Source organism: Trichophyton rubrum (assembly GCF_000151425.1).
Source record: "Trichophyton rubrum CBS 118892 genomic scaffold supercont2.2, whole genome shotgun sequence".
In the NCBI taxonomy this organism is placed as follows: Eukaryota; Fungi; Ascomycota; class Eurotiomycetes; order Onygenales; family Arthrodermataceae; genus Trichophyton; species Trichophyton rubrum.
Window position 1 is genome coordinate 491,744 of NW_003456427.1, and position 24,243 is coordinate 515,986.

The following is a 24,243-nucleotide window of genomic DNA, read 5'->3' on the forward strand; positions in this document are numbered from 1 at the left end:
GGCTGCTGTTGCGCTGTTCAGTCAGCCCAGCTACTACTTACTTGCATACTCCAGACGGAGTACATCTTGAACGCTTCTAGGCCAGTGCATTCGTTACTAGGGCCCACGGTATTGTACGGCATCCCTGGTCGTCTAACTACGAACGGTTAAGCCGTCACGAATCAAACACCTATTATTAAGGTGCTACAATAACGGACATCCTCTGAGTAGGAGGTGCTCTCTCGCCCTCTCGACTTAGAGCAGGACGAGGTCTAGTCTCGAATCGCACGTTACACCTGCCAGCGACGTCCTCCAGCAATCCATATAATTTTTGCTGGCTTGATATTGGCTCTATCAAGTTACCGTCGATCCCATCAGACCCGAGGCTAGCACTGACTACCAGTTCCTTTTCTCACGAGAATTTAGCCCGTCAGCTTGCGCCACAACTCGCTCCTCCAACGCCGATACATCCAGGTCCACCTCCACCAAGACCGTAGGTGTCACCCTTCCTCCTGCTTCGCCCTCCTCGCCATTCGCTTTATTCGCGCTTGCTGGTCCTCCCGTTCCAGCGTTTTCCTTCCTGTATCATTTGCTGCTGTCGCTTCATGGCTCTCGCGTGCTGCCCATCAACTCTACGCTGCAGACCGTAAACGTGACCATTTCCAACCGCGCAGTGTCTCTCGTTTTCTTTCCCTTTATGCCCTAAAACTCCTCCCCAGGTGTTCCTTTCTGTTAGTTACTTTTTACGCCTTTGCCTTTTTTTCGTTTATTTTTATTTTTATTTTTTTTTTACCGACGTCCGCATTTTCTCTTCTCACACGCAAACTCGCTACCCGTTACCAACCGGCTAACAACCGTAACAGTTGGAATATCTGGGCCTCTCCATCCTTAACTCTTCAGCAGTTGAGGTGGTGTGACCAACAACAAACACCCAAGCTGGCCGCGCACCAGCAGTCTTCGCATGGCTGAATCCCTCACACAGGCTCCTGAACCGGCCTGCCCCCCAAGCCCGGCGTCGAGGTCTGTGAATGGTCGTGCCTCGAGCTCTGCGACTCCAACTCCAAGTTCGACACCGTCGAAACCCGACGAGCTCAAAGACGAGCGCAACCTGTCATCCATCGCGAACGCGGGACTCGACGTCACCTCCACACCCTTAGCTGAAAGGAACAAACGACTATCCCCGCCTGCAATGACGTCTCCCAGTCAACGCGCAGAGGAGGAGCAGAATCAGCGCCAGAGCAGCGATCCCCAGTCTTCCAGACGGACTCCAGAAATAACGGTTGTGGACGAAACCCGTGAATCTACTCCAGTTCGCACCAGGCGGTCGTCGAAACCGGCTCCTATATTACAGGAATCACAGTCCCGGAGGAGTCCGTCCAGCGCCCCGGATAGCTTTGGCAATGGAGAGAATCCGCCAACTCTCATGAATAGCTCCACGGTTGCGAGTCCCGGGCCGATAGAGGAGCCAAATCCCCTAGAGGATAAATCTCAAGAGAGAGATGAGATCGAGGAAGGTGGTAACAAGTCTTTCTCATATCCGGTTCCCATGCCCACTGCTGGCAGCGTGAACGACCCCCGGCGCGGAATGAGTCTCCCTCATTCAGGACTGAACAAATCCGGCGCACGCTCTCCGTCTTCGAAGAAGCATCGATGTCCATACTGCGCTACCGAATTCACTCGACACCACAATTTAAAAAGCCATCTTCTAACTCACAGCCAAGAAAAGCCATATGTTTGCCAAACATGTCAGTCTCGGTTCAGGCGACTACACGATCTAAAACGACATACAAAACTACATACCGGCGAGAGACCTCACATATGCCTCAAATGCGGTCGTCGATTCGCTCGTGGAGATGCCTTGGCCAGACATAATAAAGGACCTGGCGGCTGTGCTGGTAGACGGTCTAGCATGGGCAGTTTCGCTGGCGAAGATGAATTTGGAGACGGCAATGCTGGGACTGGTCCAGTAGGAGAGGACGCAATGGAGGGCCTCATGTACACAGAACCAGACCGGATGGACGAGGAGGAGGAACTGCGCCTGAATCTCCCTTCTATTAAGAAAGACGGTGGTTCGGACCAGTCTCAGCCTGGCTCTGCTCGTCACATATCCTTCCAACAATCCCATCAGTCAAGCACCTATCCACCTCTCGCGGCTCCACGATCACAACAGAACCTCAGTACCAGCAGCGGCGGCCTTTTTCCCCCAGCCAGCAACCATCAACGATCGAACTCAACCTCATCTTCCATCTCCCAGTCCCCTTCACACCTTTCGTTCCAACCTGGCCCGTCCTCCCCGTCCATGTTTGCACAAGCAGGCATGACCGAATCCCCAAAACCACTCTCTCCAAGCGGCGCTGCCTCACGGCAACTAGGCCACGGCCCAGAAAACACTTTCCGTCAGACGCACCCGTCCAACATGCCCCAATACCAATCTCAGATGCGCAATGGCTCAACAGGATTAGGTATACCCTTTTCTTCCGTTTCATCACCCGGGGGTAGTCTAAGCCATCCAGGTTCTCAAGCAGGCACTCCACACCTTCCACCTCCTCTAGGCCTTAATCCTTCCGACTCCCGCTTCCCCCTTCATTCCCAACAGCAGCAAGGCCCTCATCACCCCGGCCGTGCTGGCTCTCACCCACCTCTTCAACACGCGCATCACCCTCCTGCCCCATCATCTAGCATCGACAGTAATACCGCCCCGAGCTCGGGTACCGGTAGTGGGAATAGCAGCTACACAAGTGCGCCGTCTAGTGAAGGCTTCAACCCTAATGGTTCGCTAGCTAACATATCAGGGGCGTCATATTTCACCCATTCGCCGCATCAACGTGGGTCAAGCGATCAACCCACACGGCAGCTATCGATCCCTAGTCCTAATCCAAATCTACCCTCGACGGATAGGATATGGGGGTATATGCGAGCGCTCGAAGATAGAGTTAACGGACTGGAAAGCGAGGTCGTCAGGTTACGTGGCCAGTTGAGCAATGTCATAAGCAGCGGCGAGAAACCCCAGGATAAAAACACCGGAAGTAGTGGGAAAGCCGAAACATTACCTTCTAACCCTAATATTCTCCCCACTCCTGTGTCCACTGCCGCTGTCCCAACCACTGCCGCTGCAATCGCACAGACGACGGCCAGTGGCGTTACTAGTGGAGAAAAGACAACGAAAACCCCAAATCCTGGTGGACCCTAATTGATATATACCTACTTTGTATAGGAAGGCGCCTAAATTTGGCTCCGGCTCTGAATTTGCGCATTATCGTTCTGGACTTTTTTCTAACGAATTTTTATACCCCTATTTAATATCCACTCACGCACGGGTTATTGCACGAGATGGTCGGGAATTAGCATTCATTCTCCCCAGCATGTTTGGAATATGCTATTAAATTGCATTTGGTTCATCAGGCAGTTGGATAAAAAGATGATTTTTGACGGCAGTCGTATAAAACTCCCAAAATCTAACCCACTCTCTCTTCTTCTTCCCCTTTCTTCGTGCCGTTCATTCATAACAGGACTTTCATTGGAGGCAACCGAGATATAACCGGGTCCCTACCGCTCTCATATACCCTGAAATATACCCACATCTACGCTCTACACTCTGATGAAGTCGTCCTGCTCTATCTGTCAATTGATATAAAAACAATCCATGTGATCTATTTCTCAATTCCCGAGAACAAAAAAAAAATGTATATGATGTTTTGACTGCCAGCCTGCCTTTCCAGGTTCTATTCACTTTGCGCCTTGAATATTTTCTCCCTTGCCTTTTCACTTCGTTCGACTCATATTATTATTCATACGTACTTTATCCCTTTTTTCACTTCGTTACCCCCTATCTCTCTCCACTGCGGCTGTTCTAGTCACCGCTTAGCGCAGCTTCTACATCCTTATATACCCTTCTATTCTATACCATGCATTCGCCAGCCCAGTCCAGTTCTAGTTAATTTAAATGAATGACTGAAATGATTATTCCACTCTACTACTCTCCACTCTCTCTTGGCCTCCCTCTTCTCCCGTGTGATTGAGACCATTAGTCACAATCACCTCTTCTGTTAATCTCTTGTTTCTATTAGTTCTTTGGGTATTTAGTTTGCTTGGTCAGGTTAATTTGGACTGATGGACATGGCCTGTATCTTATTATTATTACCATATACACCTAGCTCATGCGGTAGTTGAGAATGTACCAATGCTAGAAGCTATGGCTGGATGACAAGGCCCTTTGTTCAAGTCATTGAACCGTCTCTTTTTACAGGATATCTTGGACAATCATACCATCATGGAACGGATAAATCAAAATATGGGTAGGGCAAGTGAAACATCATTTTATTAGAAATTGAACGAGTGTGAGTACTATACCAGAGTACAGGAACAAAACGAACGGCTACCCTATCCTTGGGCTCCAGAACACTATAAAGACATTTTTTTTTTACTGCATAAGCCAATCTCCACCGCCCATGAAAATCTTTGTCACATCAAGATTTCGTACGGCATCACTCGAGCGACCAACTACCATCGGATTAAAGATCTTCTCCGTGGGGTCCTCGGGTTGAAACGACGCCAAGTGAGCATCCTCATGAATTCCCCGGGCTCATCCTTGATGAGATGTGGCATACCGATGTACAGGTTCTTCAACCAGCGTGGGAATAGAAATCTACTCTCCGGCCTTGCTGAAACTGTAAACAACCATTCAAATCTGCCATTCCTCTGTGCCTGGAGCCTGGGTAACTGTCTTACCATCCCAACCGAGACGTACGAGGGGTACACTGTCCTCTTAATACGATGTATTCTCGGCTGGTTGTTAAGGCATGTATGCAGGAGAGGAAGATGCACAACAAGGAGAGAGTCCAACCATCCATTTGGGACACCCCTAGATGGGTGCTGTGGATCAGGCGGCTCAGCCTGGGAATTTGAGCCCTGCTCCGGTCTCCTCTGTTGGGCGGACTGGTCGGTATTTTCCGGGTTTTCAGTTTCATTAGGCACGGGTTGAATATCTCTTGAGCTCCCGGCTTCGGCTGGGGTAGTCTGGAGGGGGTTAACGTCTCTCGAGCTTCCAGCTGTAGCGGGAGTACTTTGGAGTCCCCTCGAACCCCTGGCTTCTGCCGATGCAAATTGAGTGTCCCCTGAGCCCCCGACCTCGGCCGGGGTAGTCTGGAGGGGATTAATATCTCTCGAGACTCCGGATGTAGTGGGTGTATTCTCGAATCCCCTAGAACCTCCAGCTTCTGTCGATGCAGGTTGAATGTCCCTTGAGCCACGAGCATCAGCGGAGGCAGATCGGAGAGGATAAGTATTGTCTACCGAGCTTCCAAATCTTCCAGCTGTACCAGGTATATTTGGGAGACTCATCGAAACTCCGGCTTTTGGTGTAGGCCTAACATTACTTGAACTCCCGGCTTCCGCTGCTGCAGTCTGGAAACTTCTTGGACTTCCAGTCTCAGCAGAAACTGGTTGAGATCTTGCAGAGCCCCTAGCTTCAGTTGAAGTGTTATTACCATTTGCAGGATGTCCAGGACTTCCCTCTGGTGTAACATCTGCATAGGTTTGCTTTGGCCGACGGGGGTCAGCTGTCTCTGCATAGGATGGTAGTTGAGTCTCCGATCGCGCAAGGTGTTCCGGATTAAAAGATCTAGCAGCAGTGAGAACCATCACGGGGAAGATACGCTTCGAGGAACAAAGGCCTGAATGGCGTTCGATCCAGCAAACTTGAGTTAAATCAGCATAACGTTGCTAGAAGAGAAGGGGAAGAGTTGCGTTGGCTCTAGTACTCACTTTCCGCAGTCACGTCCCTCCAGTGGGTTAAGCGCACATCCTCGCAATCGTACGTGTGTATATTGGTCACTTTAATTCCAGGTACATATTCCGGAAGGTATGTAGTATGTCCGTTCTTCCAGTACTGTCTCATATCTTCAAAGGTAGCATTGCCACGACTTCTCTTGTCCTTATGCTCAGATTTCCTAGCGAACCAGTCTTCTTCAGCATCGCGCGGAATTTCATCCCGCTGTTCTCGTAGTTCGTTCAACCAAGCTGGGTCAGGATCCCTGTTAATATGATGGTGGGAGAAGAAACACTTGGGCCTACAGCCAGGAGAGTGTCGCGGTCTAGGATATATCTCGCCCCGCCTTGTAGATGGGCCCCTTTGGTAAATTGCCTGGAACGCATCGTCTAAGACCTTTTGCAAAAATGCACTAAATTCGGGGGTTGTTACATTAAATAATGTCCGGAACGCAGCGCAAGGTGGAAGCTGAGCGGCGGTAATTGGTCTAGGGTGCACATAATTCGGTAACATACCCACATGGGATCGAGGCTCATCATTTGGGTCAAGTTGAGCGAATTCGCCATGTGTTCCGGGTATGGCGAGTCCAGGACCGGCTGTTGGAGTATGAAAACGTCGTGGTTGTTCGCCTCGATAGCGTGCTCTCCCCCGGAATTCCTCTGGTTGGGACTGACTTGACGAAGGCTCGGTCGGTGCCACAATGCCTCCAGAAGCCATAAACCTAGGCGCAGACGTTGTGTGACTGCGGCCTCCCGCTACAGAGTGTTCCGTTTGCGTCACTCTTGCTTCGGTGGGCTGATGTGAGCCTGCGGAAATCTCTGTCTGAGCTGGGTTTGCTGTGCCAGTCTGACCAACAGGCTCTGACAGGCTCCCTGTTGCTGTGGAAGGTTCTGCCGGGGCGGTATTTGTGATCTCAGATTGACGAACGCGCTCCACGGGGTGCTCCGTTGCCGCCATAGAGGTCTCAGCTTGAGTTTGGTTCGTTATGCCTGTCGGAGCAAGATGCTCCGATGGACACTCTATCGGTACTGTAGAGGGCTCTCCTAGTGCTGAATTTGTAACACTGGCTTGGGTAACGGGCTCTATTGGGCGACTTGGTGCTGCTGCAGAGGTCTCTGCCTGGGCTGGATTTGTGCCAGTTTGATTAAGAGGCTCCATTGCTTCCGTAGAAGACTCTGCCGGGCCCGGATTCGTGGTTTTAGCCTGAGCAACGAGCTCTGCAGAGGGTTCTGTCATTGCCGTCGAAGGCCCTGCCGGGGCTGGATTTGAAATGCCAGTCTGTGGCCTTGACGCATGCTCTGTTGCCTCACCATCCCCACCAGGCTGTGGCTGTGCGGCAGAAGCGTTGGTCGGTTGCGATGTAGAAGCAACATCACCCTGCTTTGGTATATTCGAGTCCCCTTCTTCATCAGAATCTGGCAGCGGAGGTGGGAAAGTTCCGTACTGTACTGTCTTAGACATTGTATAGAGAGGGTAAGAGAACTTGAAACCGGATAAAAACTGGGTGCACAGCAAACTGCAAAACGTATAATGAAACGAAGAACAGGGGCAATCAAGCGAGGGTCTGGTTGGTCGGAAAAATATCTAAAACAATAAGTACAGATGCCAATATCAATCAACGAGCGTGGACCGAGGAGGGAAAAAGAGAGAGAGAGAGAGAGAGAGTAAAAGGAAGAAAAACATTGAGACTGGATGTTTTTCTACTAATTCTTTGCTGGCTGGGAAACAATGGCAAAACGAGGCAGCAAGAGCCACCGGAACGCAAAACATCAGGTAAACAACAATGGAAGAAAAGAAAGAACCTCCCTAGAATGACGTATTGTGGAAGGCTTATATATATTCAAGAAGGCGCTATCGTGGCCACAGGTTAATCGTACAGGCGTTGCGTATTCGTTATTCTATATAAATTGGGGTATCACTGTTGAGATTGAAGCTGTACGAGAATATTGTCCAGCACTTGTGCGGGAGAGAGAAGGATGATATATAGGAGACGAGCGATTGTCATACGCTCCGCACTCCCAGCCCAACGCTCCCTGTGTTAAAGATCTCGATCAGTCCTGCCCCCAGGGCTTCTTCGAGCGCCCACTGGAAGTTCAAGCCATGGAGCTGTTTCCACTTGTTTGTTCGTCCAGGTAAGACACCCGCAAACTCCCCGCGAATGTGCTTTGCGACGCTAGCCCTGGAGTTTAGCTCAATAGAACCGTCCCACCGGTCACGAATGAGGTAGAGAGGTGCTTCGCTGTATCGAGATTTCCGCAGGGTGTCTAGGATCTGGGTACGTGCAGATCCGAGAAGCCGGAGGTAAGGCCCCATGTTGGGTAAGGAGAGGATCATCGTTGATCCTCTTTCACTTGATGAGTGGACAGCATGATTTGCGGACGGTGAAGTCGTCGAGTGGCCTACATTTATGTAACCGCTCTTAGAGTGAGACGAGGCCGTCACTAGGAAGCCTGAACGAACCAGTGCAGCAGTTTCTTCAGGAGAGAAGAAACCAACAGGGACAGCAGGGGACTTGGTTTCCTTCCGTAGAGCCTCAATGAAGCGGTCTATGCATCCGTTAGCCATAATACAAGAATACAGATCAGGCAAAAGAACGGTAAAATGTCACCTTTCAGCACATCGTCCAGCGCAGTGCTATTTCTAACCAGCTTCTCCCAGTCATCCAACAGAACAAGACAGTCTCCGAGTCCGTATGTCCCGTCTCCACGCCCGGTTACAAGCAGTCTGCGAACGACAGCTGAGTCAATCAGCTGTACAATCTCTCGCTCGACCTTTGTAGGCTCGTCAAGCAGAACGTGTACATGTGCCACAGATACGATCGGAGGCAGTGACCTTCTGAATGCCATAACCTGTGCTATCCGCGTACTATTCATGCCCGATCTCCTTTCCGGGATGGCACTGAACATGGTGCTCTGGATATGCTGGATGGCCTGAGTCACACTGCTGACGGCGACGGACTCCGTAATGGCCCTAGAAGGGCCCAAGTCTGGCAATGCTTCATCGAAGAGAACATCTCCACCGGTAGTATTGCTACTGGTATTATGTCTCAAGGCACTTCTACTACTGTCCTCCGTCTGGTGATGGTTGGCTTCGAGCTGCTTGCCCTTGCTATGAAGCGCAGTCGGCGTAGAAGCTGCCTTGGCGCGGCGAAATGAGGCAAAGGGGGTCTTCTGTCGAGATGCTGAAGTCGGTTTCTTTATGCGAGATGAATGCGCTGCCGTAAGATTAAGTGACATCACCGTCTCTTGGCTATTTCTATCCTCAGTTTCTCCGCGACCTCGACTTGCTCTGCATTTATTATCTTCTTCTTTTCGTCTTTGCTTTGACGTTCTTTTTTTATCTCTACAAGATTAAGGTTTTATATCACATGACATATTATGTAATGATTTAAAGTTATTACTAATAAATGAGTCATGCTTATGTAATGTTAAAGATAATCCTTGGCATTTTTATTCAAAAAATGCATAAATCCTTCGTAAATCGGCCATAAGTCCCTGAATGCAGTCGAGATGTGAAGGCAAAAGAGAACAGAATGGTAGAAAAGAAGTGCGAGGGACCGCTCGAAGGATGATATTCTTGGTAAGAAGTGGCCGTGGAACTAATTCCATGAGTCTACGTTCTCAACTCAGGCTGTCCTCGCCCCAAACAGACTCCCGATGTAAGAATCAAAAGCAATATCAAATCAGAGTAACTCTCTGGAGAAATAGCCAGAAGTCGCTGTAACTATTCTATCGGCAGGCTCAATTGGTAACTACGTAGCCAACCAAACGTGATCGTAGAAAAGGGGTATCAAACATGGTCAAACAACGCCGTCCACCCGTGTTCACCGGCCGCAACGTCAACGCCAGCATCAAAAGCACCAACACCAACACCAACACCAACAACCAGCAGCATAACCATTGGTTTCTGCCCTGCCAGCCTGCTTCCCCAGGTATCCCGGGGGTATGACGTAGGTAGCACTGGTTTCAGGGTTTGGCCAGAATCCAACAGTTTTAGCAACCCGCAGGGCAACAAAGGAGACGCAGCGCAAAGTTACGTCCATGTGCGCGACCCGTGGTTCGCCTGCAAACTCACTTGCACTGCCTGATTGATTGCAATAGCCCTGGCTGGACTCGCAGCTGGCTCATGGTTTGATCTGGGATATCCGGGAAACTTGGTGACTTTCACGTTACTCGACCGCCGGCATCGACTTCCCCAACCTCCATCGTCGCCAACACCCGACTCGGCCGCAGCGCTCCTCTTCGCTCCATCGTTCGTCAGCGAGCTCGATGCCTGGTCCTGCTGCTGTCCGGCGAATTGACACTGCTGTGACCTGAAGGCGCCTCTTTCTGCTTCGACTGCTCGCCGTCGTCTTGGTGGTGCTACTACTTGCTGCCCCAGCTGCCCCTCTCGTGCGCTCAGTGGCTGGTTATATGGAGGGGTCAGCGTGCGGCCGGGAGACACTCATATATGCGCTGACAGAGCCGTACCAGCTGCGACAATGACGATATTTATCGTTTCCCTGTACGTTCAAGCCCGCGGTTGATGTGTTTTTGTTTGCATGAAACTAGGTATTGAGAGCACTCTTCGCTGACCGAGCCAGCTTTCTGCCACACACGATCGACTTTGCGCTGCCGGAAGGCTACCAGCGCAAGGCCTCCCATCACCACCGCCGCAAGAGCTCTGGCCAGAGGGCTACGCTCTTTGGACGCTTGCCAGGCAGCCAGACGGCCACTCCTACATCGGCGTCAGCGTCGACATCAGCGTCAACATCAACGGCGACGACAGCGGCAACGTTTACTACTCTATCTAACCATGCGTCCGGATCGACCGTAGCAGGCCGTCGACCGTCAAGCTTAAGGGATCAAGGACGTATATTCTCGTGTCCGGACTACTCCAGCTCCGGGATAGAGGTCACCTCCCAGCAACCACGGCTACTCGCACCTAGCGACCCACACTCACCTCGCTGGGGCTCTCCAGGAGCCTTTAATCAGCCCAAAGCCCAGGCTCTTGCGCCTCCGTCATCCTCTATTCTCAACCATGCACTCGGTCAGGAGTCTGCTTCAGAGCTTTCAAGGACTGAACCTACGGTTCTGCCTCCTTCGCCGGTACGCCCATCTATAGAGCCCGGGTCCCAACCAAGTCAGGAGAGTGTATTTGAGAGCGCAGAATGGACGGTTCAGCCTTCAGAGCAAGGAAACGGTGGTTTGTTAAACGCAATACGCTCAGCTGTTGATTGGCCATACATGAAGGATAAGCTATGGGTTGGTACACTGGGGATGCCGACTGATGCATTGCATGACAAGCAAAAGGAGGCTATAGCTGAAAAGCTGGCCGCCGACTACGAATCGTTGACTATATTTGTCTCGGATAACGACTTTGACAGCCACTACCTGCACTTTTGCAAAATGATCCTTTGGCCAGTGTTCCACTACCAAATACCAGATAACCCCAAGAGCAAGGCGTACGAAGACCATTCATGGATATTCTACCGCCGTGTTAACTATAACTTTGCAAAGGAGCTTATAAAAAACTGGAAACGAGGAGATGTTATTTGGGTGCATGATTACCATCTTCTTTTGGTACCTGCCATGGTGAGGAAGGAAATACCCGATGCACAGATAGGCATCTTTCTTCATGTTGCATTCCCCTCCTCAGAAGTGTTCAGGTGCCTCTCCGTCCGCGTGGAATTGCTCAAGGGGATGCTCGGCGCAAACCTGATTGGTTTCCAGACTCAGGAATACTGTCACCATTCTTGCAGACGTGTAGTCGCTTGCTCAATGTTGAGGCTACAAAGGACGGGGTACAGCTGGAGGATAGATTTGTCAACGTCGGCACGTTCCCCATTGGAATTGACCCCGTCTCACTTGATATCCGGAGACAGTGCGGAGAAGTCAAGTCGTGGATAAATATCCTCCAGGAAAAATTCAAGGGCAAAAGACTCATTGTTGCTAGGGATAAGCTTGACAATGTCAGGGGAGTACGCCAGAAATTATTGGCATATGAACTCTTCCTCAATAAATACCCTCATTGGCGAGATTCAGTTGTTCTTATACAGGTAGCATCTACTACTACGGAACAACCAGAACTAGAAGCCTCTGTTTCCGATATCGCGACACGAATCAACTCCGTTCACTCCAACCTTGCCCATCAACCGCTTATTTTCCACAAGCAAGACCTGCTTTTTGATCAATATCTTGCTCTTATTTCCGTTGCCGATGTTTTCATGGTCACGAGTCTACGTGAGGGTATGAATCTTACCAGCCATGAATTTATCCACTGCCAGGATGGCCTACTCTCATCGTCCAAACACGGTCCATTGATTCTCAGTGAATTCACTGGCAGTGCATCAATATTCAACTACCACCCCCTCCTTGTTAATCCATGGAACTATCAAGAATGTGCAGATGCAATAAATACAGCTCTCGAAATGTCTCCAGAGACTCGCCTAGCGCAATGGACTCGTCTCAATAATACTGCAAAGGACCATGTCACCACCCGGTGGGTAAACAATTTCACAGAGGCTCTGGACCGCGCATACCGCCAGCATTCCACTCGTGAAACCGTTGCCGTCCCCAGGCTATCGATTCCTAATCTCTGCAATGCCTACCGTACATCTTCCCGTAGGCTCCTCATCCTAGATTATGAAGGTACCCTGGTGAGCTGGGGACAACCGACAAGTACTGTCCTTACAACTCCTCAGCGAGCTATCGATACCCTGACGGACCTTCTTGAAGATCCCTTAAACACAGTCTACGTGATGTCCTCACGTATGCCAGAAGACATGGAACGCCTCTTTAGCCGCGTTCCCGGCCTTGGCCTAATAGCTGAGAACGGATGCTTTGTGCGGCCGCCCCCCATGCTGTCTCCAACGCCTTCCCCTCCAACGACAGGCACATTTGTAACCTCAAACTGGATCCGTCTCATTGATATGACTAAGATGAATGACTGGAAGCTATCCCTTTCCCCTATGCTTCGTTACTTCCAAGAACGTACAGAAGGAAGCTGGATTGAAGAAACACACGCCTCACTCATCTTCCATTATGAGCGTGCGGAGGACCCACAAAGCGCAGAACGTCATGCCTCCGAATGCGCAAATAATGTCAACGACAGTTGCGGCAACCATAGTCTAAGAGCAATACAGATGGACGGCTGCGTCGTTGCCGGGCCTGTGGAACCAAACAAAGGTACTGCCGCTAATGTGGTATTTTCCACATATACGAGGAGAGAGTCCCGCAGAAGCTCCAGCGCTGGTAGTGTGAGTAGCGCTAGACAGGGTATGGCTATTGAATGGAAGAGTGAGACAGAAGACAATGATGAAGATGTGCCGGACTTTATCCTTGTGATTGGCGATGGAAGAGATGACGAACCCGCATTCAGATGGGCAAATGAACTTGGCGAAGAAAAGAAGGTGAAGAACGTCATGACAGTTACGTTAGGATTCAAAAACACGGAAGCCATGGCCACTTTAAATCAAGGCGTTACCGGTATGTGTACTTATGCAGCCCTGCATTTTTTCACTTGCCTCGCGAAGCTAACATGAAACTTCTGTCCATAGGAGCATTGTCATGCCTAGGAAAACTGGTTGATATATCGCAGCGGAGGGATTCGGCATCACTTGCTCAAAAGCTATCTTATATCCCGGCGTCAAATGGAGAGTGAACTTACTCCGTCCGTCCATTGTCCATTGTTTGTTCTTGCCGAAGTAATGTGTATAAGTAACATGCCACAACTGTTTTTAACATTAATCAATAGATGCTTTCTCACTACATTCCGCCTAAAATGGATTGTAGTCAATTAAAAACATATTACAGGTTGTGTAGAAACTGAAAATTGGGAGACGGGGGAGAAAAGGGGCAAAGATTGAATTCAAGTTAGTGGGTCTTCTGTAATTTCATGCAGGAGTATATCCTTCCCTCAGCACCAACTTTCCAGCCGCTCTCCGGAATAGGTCTACAGATAATTGATGAACGTCTCCTGGGTTTCGTCCTGCCAGTAAATTTGGGCCCATGAGTTGTCCGCGGGTGATGGGGATGGTTTGAGCTTCGGGGTTAGGTGGTGCTGGAAAGATAGTCTAAACATTATTTAGGAAATGATTTCTCAAAATATCCTGGAATAAGTTCATATAACTAACATACCTCGGTCTGTAGTAGCTGCGGCTCACCGACGCCGTTTCTCCCATGCACTTCAATGATTCCTCGCACAACACCACCAGCACTTTTAGACCACTTCACCAAGAACACAAGTTGAACCTCTGGCCTCCCACCTCGCAACCATAAATCTTTGTCGTGGTGAAGTCTAGGCGCGGACTCTGACCAACCGGTCTCGAATACTAGGATAGGGAGCGACTGGCCATCTGGAAGCAGCGCAAAGTCTGGTTCTTTCCTCGAGGCTGAATATGGAGGTTGGAGCCCTCCAAATGCTGTTCATTGAAAAGTTGGACAACAAATAAAAGATAATAGACATGGAATGGCGTTATACGTACTCGGACTTTTAAGAAATGATATAGAATCTTCTTCAGATGGGGTTAAAAACCCCGAACGAGCCATTCTTGAAACTTCTCTATAAAGCCACGCCGTGTGGGCTTCATATAAAAACGTTGGCATAATGGTAATACTGATTGTTAGTGTAAATGAATTATAACTGAGACTATTACACATATTAGACATACTAATCACTCCAGAAGTTGTTAGAGAGGCATGTATTACCGAGCGCATGAGTTCTCGACATCAGGATCTTCGTCTAGAGAATCAATCACTAGAGATCCGGCTTCAGGGGGAACGTTCTCAAATACTAGATCCTTATACCCTCGAGCCTGCAAAATCTCGTTCCTGATGGTAGTGAAGAGTTTTTGGGCGCTGAGAACTTGGGGTGGTGATGGTGGTGCGTTGCTTCGCAGGAGACGAGTTGGAGGCGCGTCTCCTGACTTTGTTATGCTGCCTATTTTCATATCGAGACAGAAGGAAGAAGTGTAAGTATGAAATGATGTCTGGCTCTGATAGATATTTGAGAGTATTGTTGCTGTTCATCAATATCTGTGTTCTTCGTCAGAATATCAGTTCTTCGTATTGCTGATATTCATGAGAGTTGATGAAGTGACGTTTGCCAAGTCACTCAACAGTCGACTAAAGCTGGACTAATACTCCATAACTACGGAGTTAACATAGTTATCTAAGCCACTGACAGCTAGCCGTACTGTAGTTGCTTGGCCAATCACCTTTTACTAATCCTTAGTTTGCACCCATTTATCAGCTATTCTACCTCCGTTTAGTTTTTAAAATTAGATAAGTAACTAAAAAAATCTTAGATATATATAGAAATTGAAATTTGAACTCAGATCTCGGTGTATCTATATATTACCTAGTGTTCCACAAACCATGTATAATAAGTATCCAGGACGTAGAGAAGGGGAAACTAAAGTAGAAAAACAACTGGTCCTTATAATCTTCTTATAATGAATTGAGTAATTGAGTTATAGATAGTGAATTTTCTGACTGGAGATTTGGGCATAATAATCACCACAGGAACTGAACAAGAAGGTTACATTACCTTCGTAGAAGTGTTTGGTACGTTAATCTTCATCTGGATATTTTATTAATAGAAGCCAAGCTTAAGTGACTAGCTCCGTATTCTCTTAGAGTCTAGGGACTGCTCTCCAATGGGGGGGAATATGCAGCATTGTATTGATAACCCCTAAATTTGTATATAATATTTTTCCGTATAGTCGAGTGGGGCGGGAAGAGAAAGTAAAAGAAAACGACAATTGATTCTCGCGGCTGATTATAAAATATTCCTTACTAGTGAATGGTCACTGCTTCAATAGTTACATGAATATCGTCATAATCCAGAATGACGTAGTTATGCCAAGGGAACTTCCCAAGGAACCAGGTAGCTTAATTTAACGGCCGCTGACATAATCAAAATTTCGAACATCATGCCACCTGTGGACCTCGTTGAAAAATTACTCCCTCAACAAACCAAAACAAAGACATCACAGCTCAGAATGTCCTTTTGGGAGGTTCACAATTACCATACAGAATACTGCATGAGTTAACCTACTCGCATATTCACCATTTCGCAATGCCTAACATCAGATACAAAAGACGACAGCTCACAGACTCAAGACCTCTTGTAGCAGTTGAACGAAATCTTATGGTACATATCCCTTGAACACACATTGTGTCCGATGACCGACCGAAGACGGTTACATTAATTAGACAGAATGCTGATTGATGGCTCTATGACCTAACAGAGTTGAGCAGAACTCGTGCCTCTCCGGAGGACACCCAATTGGAAAGCCTTGATAAGGAAACCTACGACCTTATTGAGCCCTCGACTTTTTCAATCTGGCCTGGATGCAGATGACGTTCTGGGATACCCTTGATTCGATGCTTTGGCGGTTTCGGCAGCGGCTGCCGCCAGAACTACCGGCAGGATATGCCAACGAGGAGGCAAGAACGGTTACCGATCTACAATGAGGGCGATTAAGCTCTCTTATATACAATTGCTGCTACTGCAAGGGTCACAATCAGCGAGCCTGTCTGATAGTTAGTGAAGCTGATGGCAGGGGGCTGGTACTACGGCATTGACACGGGCAACCCCGCCTTGTCTAGGGGTTATGCCTAGCCTACAACCCACCCGCCGACAATTCAACTCGCCAAACTTCCATATCAGCCTGATAGTTCTCAAGACGTTTCTCCGAAAACTATGAATCGTCAATATCGATCACGAGTAGAAGCCAGGCACCACACTTTGCTGAGCCCTACGATATCACAGCATCCTTCGGAAAGCTCAGCCAGACATTCAATGCTGAGCGGAACGCCAACTTCGGAGCGTAACTTTATATACGCACAGCCTTCAAGTGACGTACTCAAGCTCATTTGGCAAGATGATACGAATGTTGTTTTAGCTCGCCGCCGTCCAGCAGCTTCAAAAAGCTCGTTACCAAACCACGCGTCTGGCTCTCTGAGACATCAACCAATGTTTCAATGACTCGGAACACCTTTGGAAACGAGACTGAAATAAGACGGAGATACTGCCTTGGTCGATTACTACAATGAATGGTGTAGACCTAGCAAATCAGTATAGAGAGGGCCATGGGGCTCTTAGACTAAGTCATAGGATTGGCTTCTTCTCTTATACTGGTTTATCGATTTTCGATCAACCTCTATTGCATTCGCCGTACTGCTGCAAAGGCGAATAGTGATATACCATCAGCTATCGACCTTCGTTCTTGGGAGTAGCTCTACAAAGAAATCTTTCATTTAATAGAAAGATCACCATACTGCACTCCCCATCCAACGTTTTAACGAGCTGTTTGAGAATATATAAATTTTCCTTTACATGCCTTGGTTGCCTATATTTCAGTCTAAAAGGCAAGGCTGTTAAGGAAAAAAACTGGCTCGGAATAGCCTGCTAGAACAAGATATAGCTGCAGTTTGAATAGGCTGGTTTCTTATGGCGACCAGCTAGTTTCTGGCAGGACTGGGACTCAGGCAAGTGTTGATGCTTGCATTGGCCCTCGTGGTTTCCCAGTTCAGAAAACTGGCATTGGAATTTGTTACACACTTTACCCTATATACTATATTATACTCCTATTTGATATATACGATCTCTTCACCGAGCACTTTCTATATGGCTTGTGTAGGGTCTCGTTTTCAGTTTCTACTTCAAATACATCGGACAGTAGATCAGCCAGATGATTTTACCTCAACCAATATTCAATCTATTAAATTGCCCCGCCGTGGGAATTCCTTCTTGATCCTTTAAATGAATATGTAGTGAAAGTTCTTCCAATTATATATCAACATAAAGAAGGCTTCCCTGCTTTTACTGCTTCGCTGTACATAACCATGGTGCAGCTGGTAGTTGATATCGAGATCACGAAATAGCCGAGGCATCTCGGCGCAACCTCAATTTAACTTCCGGCAGCCTCAAGTTTCTCGTCTCAATTTATTCCTTCTTTATAACAAGCGGAGTCCGTATCTAATTTCCGTTCATATTATTAGGCCTGCCGTTTTTCAAAGAATCGGCGTTGATTGCTAGACAAGATGGCGACAACACAAGCGGAGTCCGCAGCGAGCTTCGCGGAAGCCATCGCGATAACTCCCCTGTCATCCCATACGTACTCTGCGAACCTCCGCACGGAATGGTGCATCGGCACTGGTATATATTTGTTTCTGAGCCCTGGGTTATGCTGCATGGATTACTTTATATTAACTAGAACGCAATAGTTCCTCATGGCGGTTATGTGACCTCTATCTTTTACGCCGTGGCCCGCAAACATATGAAAACCACCCATCCAACATACCACAAAGGCGCTCCAGATCCCATAACAGTATACCTGACCTTTATACGCCGGACAAATATTGGTCCTGCCCTGTTCACCGTCGTCGACACGAAGTTGGGTTCGCGTACGTCAACGCTACATATCACACTCAGCCAGCAGGAACCGGAAGGGAACCGCCGCGAAGAAGTAGCCGGATACATCACCGTATCACATATAGCCAGTGAAGAAGGACCAAGCATAGAGAGAGCTTTCGCATTGACTCCTCCTGCGCCCCCTGTGGACTTCAAGCAGCTCACCAGCACTGGCCAGAGCGGCGAATGGAATGGGTTCAAAGTGGCCTTTGGTTCTATGCGGAAGGCTAGTCGACATGTTGAATTTTACGCTCCTCCTACGTCTGCCATGGCTTCCCGTGGGTTCGTTGAGCAATGGGCTCGATTCGCGCCTTATGGAAAGGTGGAAAGGTGGACAGATGAAGCACTAGGGTTTCTAGCCGACATGTTCCCCATGATGCTTGAATCGTTTGACGATAAGCCGTGGGATAAGAGGTCGAAAGAAGAGAAGGAGAAGGAGAAGTATGCTGTTGGTAAAGATGGCAAGCTATCTCCCAAGGGCAAGTTCTGGTATCCGACTATCCTGTTAAATTTGGATGTCAAGAAGAAACTGCCTGCTGAAGGGGCAGAGTGGCTTTATTCACGGGTCCAGACGAAGAAGCTACATAACGGCAGGATGGATTTGGATGTTATTATTATGGACGAGAAGGGTGAGATTGTTGCCTTAAGCAATCATGTTGCATTGATTATTGGAGCAGAGAGAAACCTGAGTGCGAGAAAGGGAAGCGGAAAGCCCAACGGTGAGAGCAAGATATGACGATATGACGTCGTTTTGAATAATTGTAGATATAAAGACGTGATTTAGACGCAAACGACTACAGCGCTCGCTACGTGGCAGACATACCTTTTCCTACTGTAGATCTAGGGATATACTACTCCGTACAGCTATATCAAAGCTTCGAGTCTTTAACCAGGATGAAGAACCCCACTGCATCAGCACAGACGTACTTCTTCTTTACCCACTCAACCTTCTCGCCATTGGGTTTTATGGGATTTTCTTCCTGCACCAGCTGAGCTCTAACCCACCACTTCCGGCCCTCGTTGCCGATACACCACGTTCGCAGCACAGCATGAGCATCAGTCCTCACCGGTCTCTTGAATCGTACATCCAATTGCATGGTAAACAGCTGACCGAATTTGTTAATATCTGCAAAGTCGAAACCGGGTATATGTGCAGCTACACTGATGGCCATCAGTTCGTCGAGTAGTGTAGATATGATACCGCCATGAACGATCCCTGGGTGGCCGTTAAGGTCTGGTTCGCCAAAATAGATCAAGTTGACAACATCTGCTGGCTGGTTTGAAGGGATCTTTGGCCATTGGTCTGGTGGAGCAGGGAGCGAGGGAGCGCCGGACGGGACTTTGGCGAGTTGGCCTGGTTTCCGCTGGAGGGTGAGGAGATGCGGGATTGTAGTTGGTGTGTTTATTGTGGTTGCAATGAAGGCGTCCTCTCCCGTCTGAGGCTTTGGCTTGCGGCAGTAGGTTTCGACGGCCTGGTAGGCGTTGTTTTTGAGGAGCGTGCTCGTCCAGTTATTGGCTTGGAAGGCTGCCTTTGTGGCGTCTGGCACGGTGTATGGTTTTGGAGCAGTCATGTTGCGCTCTGTCTCCCGAGTCTTTGATCAACTAGCTTGTAAAGCTGTCTGTACGGAGCAGTCGTGTTTGAAGGTGTCGTTGGTGAAGTTGACATCGACGTCCGAGCAGCCGGAATGGCGATGCGGCTAGTTTAGAACCGAGGCCAGGGACAGACGTCTTGGCAGTAAACAAATGCTGAAGACTCGCGATATCTCGCCAGCAACTACTCTTACCTCGGACCAGTTGGAATATACGACCAATACTCTGTAATCAGCCAGTTCACCAGCGATACTGTTCCAGTGCTCTGTATACGATGGCCTGTCGATACTCACGCTCAGACTTCAGGCTACACCCGCCCAGGAAGCTCGGTAGTTCGCTCAGTGTCACCACCGGGTGAAAGGAGACAGAACAACACACCCCGTGGTGGACAGATTAATATCCCATTTTATAGTCCCGGACCGCTCGGCCACGCTCTCCGCTTTAGGTATTGTCGCTTTTCGCTCTCGCTAACCCGCACTCTCCCGTCAGAGGAAACGCCGTCAGCCGCCACGGTTAATTCAAGCTTGATCTTCGGGCAACCGGCCCCATCTTGGCGCACACAGCAGCACTCTGCTTCGTTTCCAGGGCGATAGAGCTTCTCCAGCACTCTTGTCTGCGTGTAGATCTGTAGAAAAAGCAAGCTGGATCAGGTTCTGCCCAACAAAACAGCTCTTGTGTCTCGCTCACCGTCAGAGATAGCCGCTGTTTCCGTCTGATCTGGCTCAAGCAGCAGCCATGGACCAGCCATCGAGCAAAGTGACTGGCCATGCCGTGTGCTCCCTGGAACAGATGAGGCACAGAGCCAGTCCGTTGTAAAACCAGACCCCATCCTGTGCACATTTGGTGAACCCCTTTTGCAATGCGGGAGGCCACGGCTGTTTCGCAGACTATTCCCCCCCGCCAGAACGCTAGCCCTGCTGATATTTGGAATAAATAGTCCGTGTTTGATGTTGAGTATCAGGTTTCGGCGGAGGAGATTACATCCTGGGCGGCTAGCTTGTTCAGTAGTCAACTAGCTAAGTAAGTAATAGATAGATAGCGGAGAAGTAGAGAGAAGAAGAAGAAGCAAAAGGAACTCGAGTCTCTGTATAGTTTTTGCGGGCGACAAAAGTCACGGGCGCTTTTCCTGTTTAGGCAGTCTGCGGTCCTCTTCTTGCTTCCTGTTTTATTTAATTTGATTTTTTTTTTTTTTTTTTTTCCTTCCTCCCTGCTTGCTTGCTTGTTTATTTTCTTCGTCCTCACCAGCTTCACCTCCGTCTTCTCTCCATCAACTGTCCGTCTTCCTCTACAGCTTCGTCTGTTCGTCTCGACTGATCTTCTCTGGTAAGTTGATGGCAAGCAAGTGGACGCGCTGGTTACTGGCTTGACGCTGACTCTCTCTCTCTCTCTCTCGACAGGAGCCTTCACCACAGCTACGGACAGTTTACAACAGCAGCCACCATGTTGTTCTCTTCTCTTGTCGTCCTCCCTGTTCTCGCGTCCACTGTGACTGCACTCGGCTCGAACTACACTGTTCCCCCAGACTTCAACGCGGGAGCTGTTTCTCCCGACGAGAAGGGTGCGTTGCTCAGACCGCTCATCCCAGCCGACGAGCTGCTCAATTGGCCTGTATACTGATATTGTCTATAGCCAACTGGTGCCAAGCCGAAGCCAACACTTGTAGTGACGTCTGCGGCTCCTACTTGGTCAACAGATGCGACCCGGTAAAGCTCTGCTCTCTGCTGTTTCTTTGTTTCTGCTCCAAGGTTGCATGCAAGTTGCTGACGAAACGCACAGGGCACTCTCGAGTTCTCTTGCCAGTGCCAGAACGGCACTGTCCCCGAGATTGAGCAATACAAGAACTCTCTTCCTTGGTTCATCTGCCAGGCCACCTTCAGCCAGTGCATCAAAGCTCACCCAGACGACGCTGATGGCCAGCAGGTCTGCAAGGACAACCAGGAGAAGTGCGGCAAGCTGGACGCTACTCCTCCCGGTGACTCCTCTACTACCTCGGCCAGCAGCGAGCCTACCGCCTCCTCCACCGAGAGCAGTCCATCTGCTACCACCACTGGATCTGCTCCCACCCGCACCAATGCTGCTCCTATCATGGCTGCTAAGGACTACTCCCTTGGCATCTTCGCTACCGTTGTCTTGGGCGTCTTTGGTATCCTGCTCTAGAGCGAGGCATGGGTGATAGATATCCTGAAACGAGATTAATCATTCCCCCTCCCCCTTTTTTATTATTCCCAGGTTTCTTATGTTTACTAAACCACCGACGACCCCCCTGGCCTGAGTAATGGATTGTTTTGCATGTCGGAGATGAGCAGTTTTGGGCAGTTCTTGCAGGAACTTCTGGCGATTCGACCGATTATTGGCATGGTTGGCACACCCTTGCTAATCGGCAGCTTCATTTCGCGCCGAACCTCCAGGGTCGCTGCTAGTCCGAACTCCTCATTCCCCACTCTGCTTTCTTGCTGTTTTCCCTGTCCTTTTCTTTTCCCTTGTCCTCCAGCGTCGAGCAGGCAACTCTGCCACGATGATGTACCTACGTGTGAATGTGAATGATACCGATGTCTATCCCAGTTATTATATTTCACCGTCAGAACATATATAAATAAACTTTGCAAAAATGGCGGGAAAAGGGGAATAAAAAAGCAAATATCGAAGCCAAAAAAAAATCCAAAAGAAAAACAAAACAAAGTGCATCGACCGGGAATCGAACCCGGGGCCCGTCGATGGCAACGACGGATTTTACCACTAAACCATCAATGCGATTTTATTGGAGAAGAGCTTAGCTAAGGCATTATAAGTAGGAAAACTTAGTCATCAAATCTTTAATGAAAACCTGCCAAGACTTCCACACAAGAAAAAAAAGAGCGTAGAAAGTTTATCGAACATCGGAAGTCGTTAAAAAAAACATCCCACCAGCCAGACCAGCAGGACGAACATCCTCGCGCTCGACGTTGACACCGGCGAAGGACATTGAGACTGCGCATATTGGAATAGTTGAGGGAACGAACAAAAAGGAACGCGACAGGAGAAGGGAAATTTCGAAAGGGAAAAAAGAGCACGAAAGATACCAAAATGGCTACCAATACCCTCCTGATCGAGGGTTCGTTCGATGAACTCGCAGACGAACTCGCCCGCTACATTGACACGATTCGCAAGACTGTCTCCGCTGCCTCGGCCACTCCAGGTGCTGAGGTGGCGTCTGTGCATGCCGAGATTGCGCAGCTGCTCGAAAGGCTGAGGGAAAAGGATCAGAGTGAGGAGGAGTTGACAGAGGAACAGACAAAAGAGGTCCAGAATGAGAGGACTGAAGTGCTGAAGAAATTGGTGCTTGCGGCTCCGGTGCTAAATGGTGCTCCTGAGAAAGGTATGGGTCAACTTCTTTTCACTGTTTCCTGCTTGAAAGGAGGGACATTCAAGGGATGCTGACTGGGGGGTAGAAATCACTGCGGCATACAACCTGCTGGTTTACCTGGTCCGTCAATCGAGCTCGGTAGACATGTTCTTGCCCAAGATCTGCGCGTTCCTGGCCAAACCAATGCCCTCGTCACCGCTGCATGGCCCTTCCATAGCCCTGTCCATCCTGGCAACCATTTTCAATACTCTGGACGCAGATGACTCCAGTAGATACCATGTCTTCCTTGCCATCATGGCTGTTATCCGCAGCACCTCTTCCGCACTCGCCTTTGAGGCCCTAAAGACTCAGCTTTCTAACCAATTGCCCGGCTGGATCGAGTCCTGGGACCTTGATGAAGAAGAGACGCAGAAGCTGCACATGTCCATCTCAGACGCCGCCAGGGCTGCCGGTGATGCCGAGCTTTCATACCACCACCTCATCCAGGCACTACACGCCATACCACCCGCTGAAGCTGCCTCCACTCAAGCCCGCGAAATGGCTGTCCGATCTCTTACCACTGCTCTCTCCCTCCCATTCGTCTTCGACTTCACCCCTCTAACATCCAGCGATGCTGTCCAAAACCTTCGATCCACCGATGCTTCCCTCTTTGAGCTCCTGGAGCTCTTTTCTACCGACGATCTCGATGCTTATGAGGATTTCGTCAAAGAGAACCCCATCTCCTCCATCTCTGCCCTGGCCTCCGTCAAGACCATCTCCCCCGCCACAACTACATCCTCTGCTTCAAGCGAAGCCCCATCAGTGGAAACCATCTTACAGACCAAAATGCGTCTGCTCACACTTGCCAGTCTTGCTGCAAAGGCTCCCTCTCGCTCTCTACCCTACAACGACATCGCTGCTGCTCTCCGCATCGAGCGAGAGGATGTAGAGAAGTGGGTTATCGATACCATCCGCGCCGGTCTTGTTGAGGGGAAACTCTCCCAACTCAAAGGCGAATTCCTTGTTCACCGTGCTACGTACCGTGTCTTCGGCGAGAGACAGTGGGGTGAAGTCCAAGGTCGTCTCATGGTATGGAAGCAGAGTCTGTTGAACGTCCTCGAAGTCATCCGCTCCGAAAAGGAAAAGTTCAAGGAAGCTGCCTCTGCCGCAGCTGCTCCCACCCAGG

The 24,243-nt window shown here is 49.3% G+C and overlaps 9 protein-coding genes and 1 non-coding gene across 11 annotated transcripts in view; 5 read left to right on the plus strand and 5 right to left on the minus strand.

Annotated features, from left to right (window-relative positions):
• Positions 1-769: 769 nt before the first annotated feature.
• On the plus strand, positions 770-3,663 carry TERG_01737 (uncharacterized protein). The gene has a single exon (XM_047747798.1). The coding sequence runs from the start codon at positions 941-943 to the stop codon at positions 3,167-3,169; it is 2,229 nt and encodes a 742-aa protein (XP_047603763.1). The 5' UTR covers positions 770-940; the 3' UTR covers positions 3,170-3,663.
• Positions 3,664-4,479: 816 nt separating this feature from the next.
• TERG_01738 (uncharacterized protein) lies at positions 4,480-7,410 on the minus strand (the record flags this gene model as incomplete). The annotated part of the gene is made up of 2 exons (XM_047747799.1): positions 5,743-7,410; positions 4,480-5,675 (listed from the first exon to the last, which is right to left on the minus strand). Exons 1-2 carry the CDS (start codon positions 7,205-7,207, stop codon positions 4,480-4,482), a joined length of 2,661 nt encoding a protein of 886 aa, XP_047603764.1. The 5' UTR covers positions 7,208-7,410.
• A 2-nt stretch (positions 7,411-7,412) lies between these two features.
• Positions 7,413-10,178, minus strand: TERG_01739 (uncharacterized protein). The gene is made up of 2 exons (XM_003236968.2): positions 8,355-10,178; positions 7,413-8,292 (listed from the first exon to the last, which is right to left on the minus strand). The coding sequence occupies exons 1-2, from the start codon at positions 8,980-8,982 to the stop codon at positions 7,748-7,750; spliced, it is 1,173 nt and encodes a 390-aa protein (XP_003237016.1). The 5' UTR covers positions 8,983-10,178; the 3' UTR covers positions 7,413-7,747.
• Positions 10,179-11,951: 1,773 nt separating this feature from the next.
• Positions 11,952-13,387, plus strand: TERG_01740 (uncharacterized protein; the record flags this gene model as incomplete). The annotated part of the gene is made up of 2 exons (XM_003236969.2): positions 11,952-13,212; positions 13,284-13,387. The coding sequence occupies 2 exons, from the start codon at positions 11,952-11,954 to the stop codon at positions 13,385-13,387; spliced, it is 1,365 nt and encodes a 454-aa protein (XP_003237017.2).
• Positions 13,388-13,619: 232 nt separating this feature from the next.
• TERG_01741 (uncharacterized protein) lies at positions 13,620-15,019 on the minus strand (the record flags this gene model as incomplete). Its single annotated transcript, XM_003236970.2, has 4 exons — positions 14,434-15,019; positions 14,211-14,374; positions 13,864-14,147; positions 13,620-13,799 (listed from the first exon to the last, which is right to left on the minus strand). The coding sequence occupies exons 1-4, from the start codon at positions 14,673-14,675 to the stop codon at positions 13,620-13,622; spliced, it is 870 nt and encodes a 289-aa protein (XP_003237018.1). The 5' UTR covers positions 14,676-15,019.
• A 2,756-nt stretch (positions 15,020-17,775) lies between these two features.
• On the plus strand, positions 17,776-18,881 carry TERG_01742 (uncharacterized protein; the record flags this gene model as incomplete). The annotated part of the gene is made up of 2 exons (XM_003236971.1): positions 17,776-17,890; positions 17,959-18,881. The coding sequence occupies 2 exons, from the start codon at positions 17,776-17,778 to the stop codon at positions 18,879-18,881; spliced, it is 1,038 nt and encodes a 345-aa protein (XP_003237019.1).
• A 133-nt stretch (positions 18,882-19,014) lies between these two features.
• On the minus strand, positions 19,015-19,716 carry TERG_01743 (uncharacterized protein; the record flags this gene model as incomplete). Its single annotated transcript, XM_003236972.1, has 1 exon — positions 19,015-19,716. The coding sequence occupies one exon, from the start codon at positions 19,714-19,716 to the stop codon at positions 19,015-19,017; it is 702 nt and encodes a 233-aa protein (XP_003237020.1).
• Positions 19,717-21,037: 1,321 nt separating this feature from the next.
• On the plus strand, positions 21,038-22,375 carry TERG_01744 (uncharacterized protein). 2 transcript variants are annotated; one of them, XM_047747800.1, is made up of 2 exons: positions 21,038-21,058; positions 21,133-22,375. In XM_047747800.1, exon 2 carries the CDS (start codon positions 21,429-21,431, stop codon positions 21,906-21,908), a length of 480 nt encoding a protein of 159 aa, XP_047603765.1. In that variant the 5' UTR covers positions 21,038-21,058; positions 21,133-21,428; the 3' UTR covers positions 21,909-22,375. The 2 variants fall into 2 exon arrangements, with proteins under 2 accessions (XP_047603765.1, XP_047605493.1); XM_047749335.1 differs by lacking the exon at positions 21,038-21,058 and having other exon boundaries at positions 21,096-21,293; positions 21,365-22,375.
• Positions 22,376-22,415: 40 nt separating this feature from the next.
• On the minus strand, positions 22,416-22,486 carry TERG_10516. Its single transcript has one exon. It is a non-coding gene; the product is annotated as a tRNA-Gly (tRNA).
• Positions 22,487-22,798: 312 nt separating this feature from the next.
• TERG_11751 (uncharacterized protein) overlaps positions 22,799-24,243 on the plus strand; it is a gene marked incomplete at both ends in the record, with an annotated part of 1,971 nt that continues 526 nt past the window's right edge. The window contains 2 exons of the mRNA XM_003236974.2: positions 22,799-23,090; positions 23,164-24,241. Of these exons, the coding sequence (XP_003237022.2) occupies positions 22,799-23,090; positions 23,164-24,241 (1,370 nt within the window). The remainder of the gene's footprint in view (positions 23,091-23,163; positions 24,242-24,243) is intronic.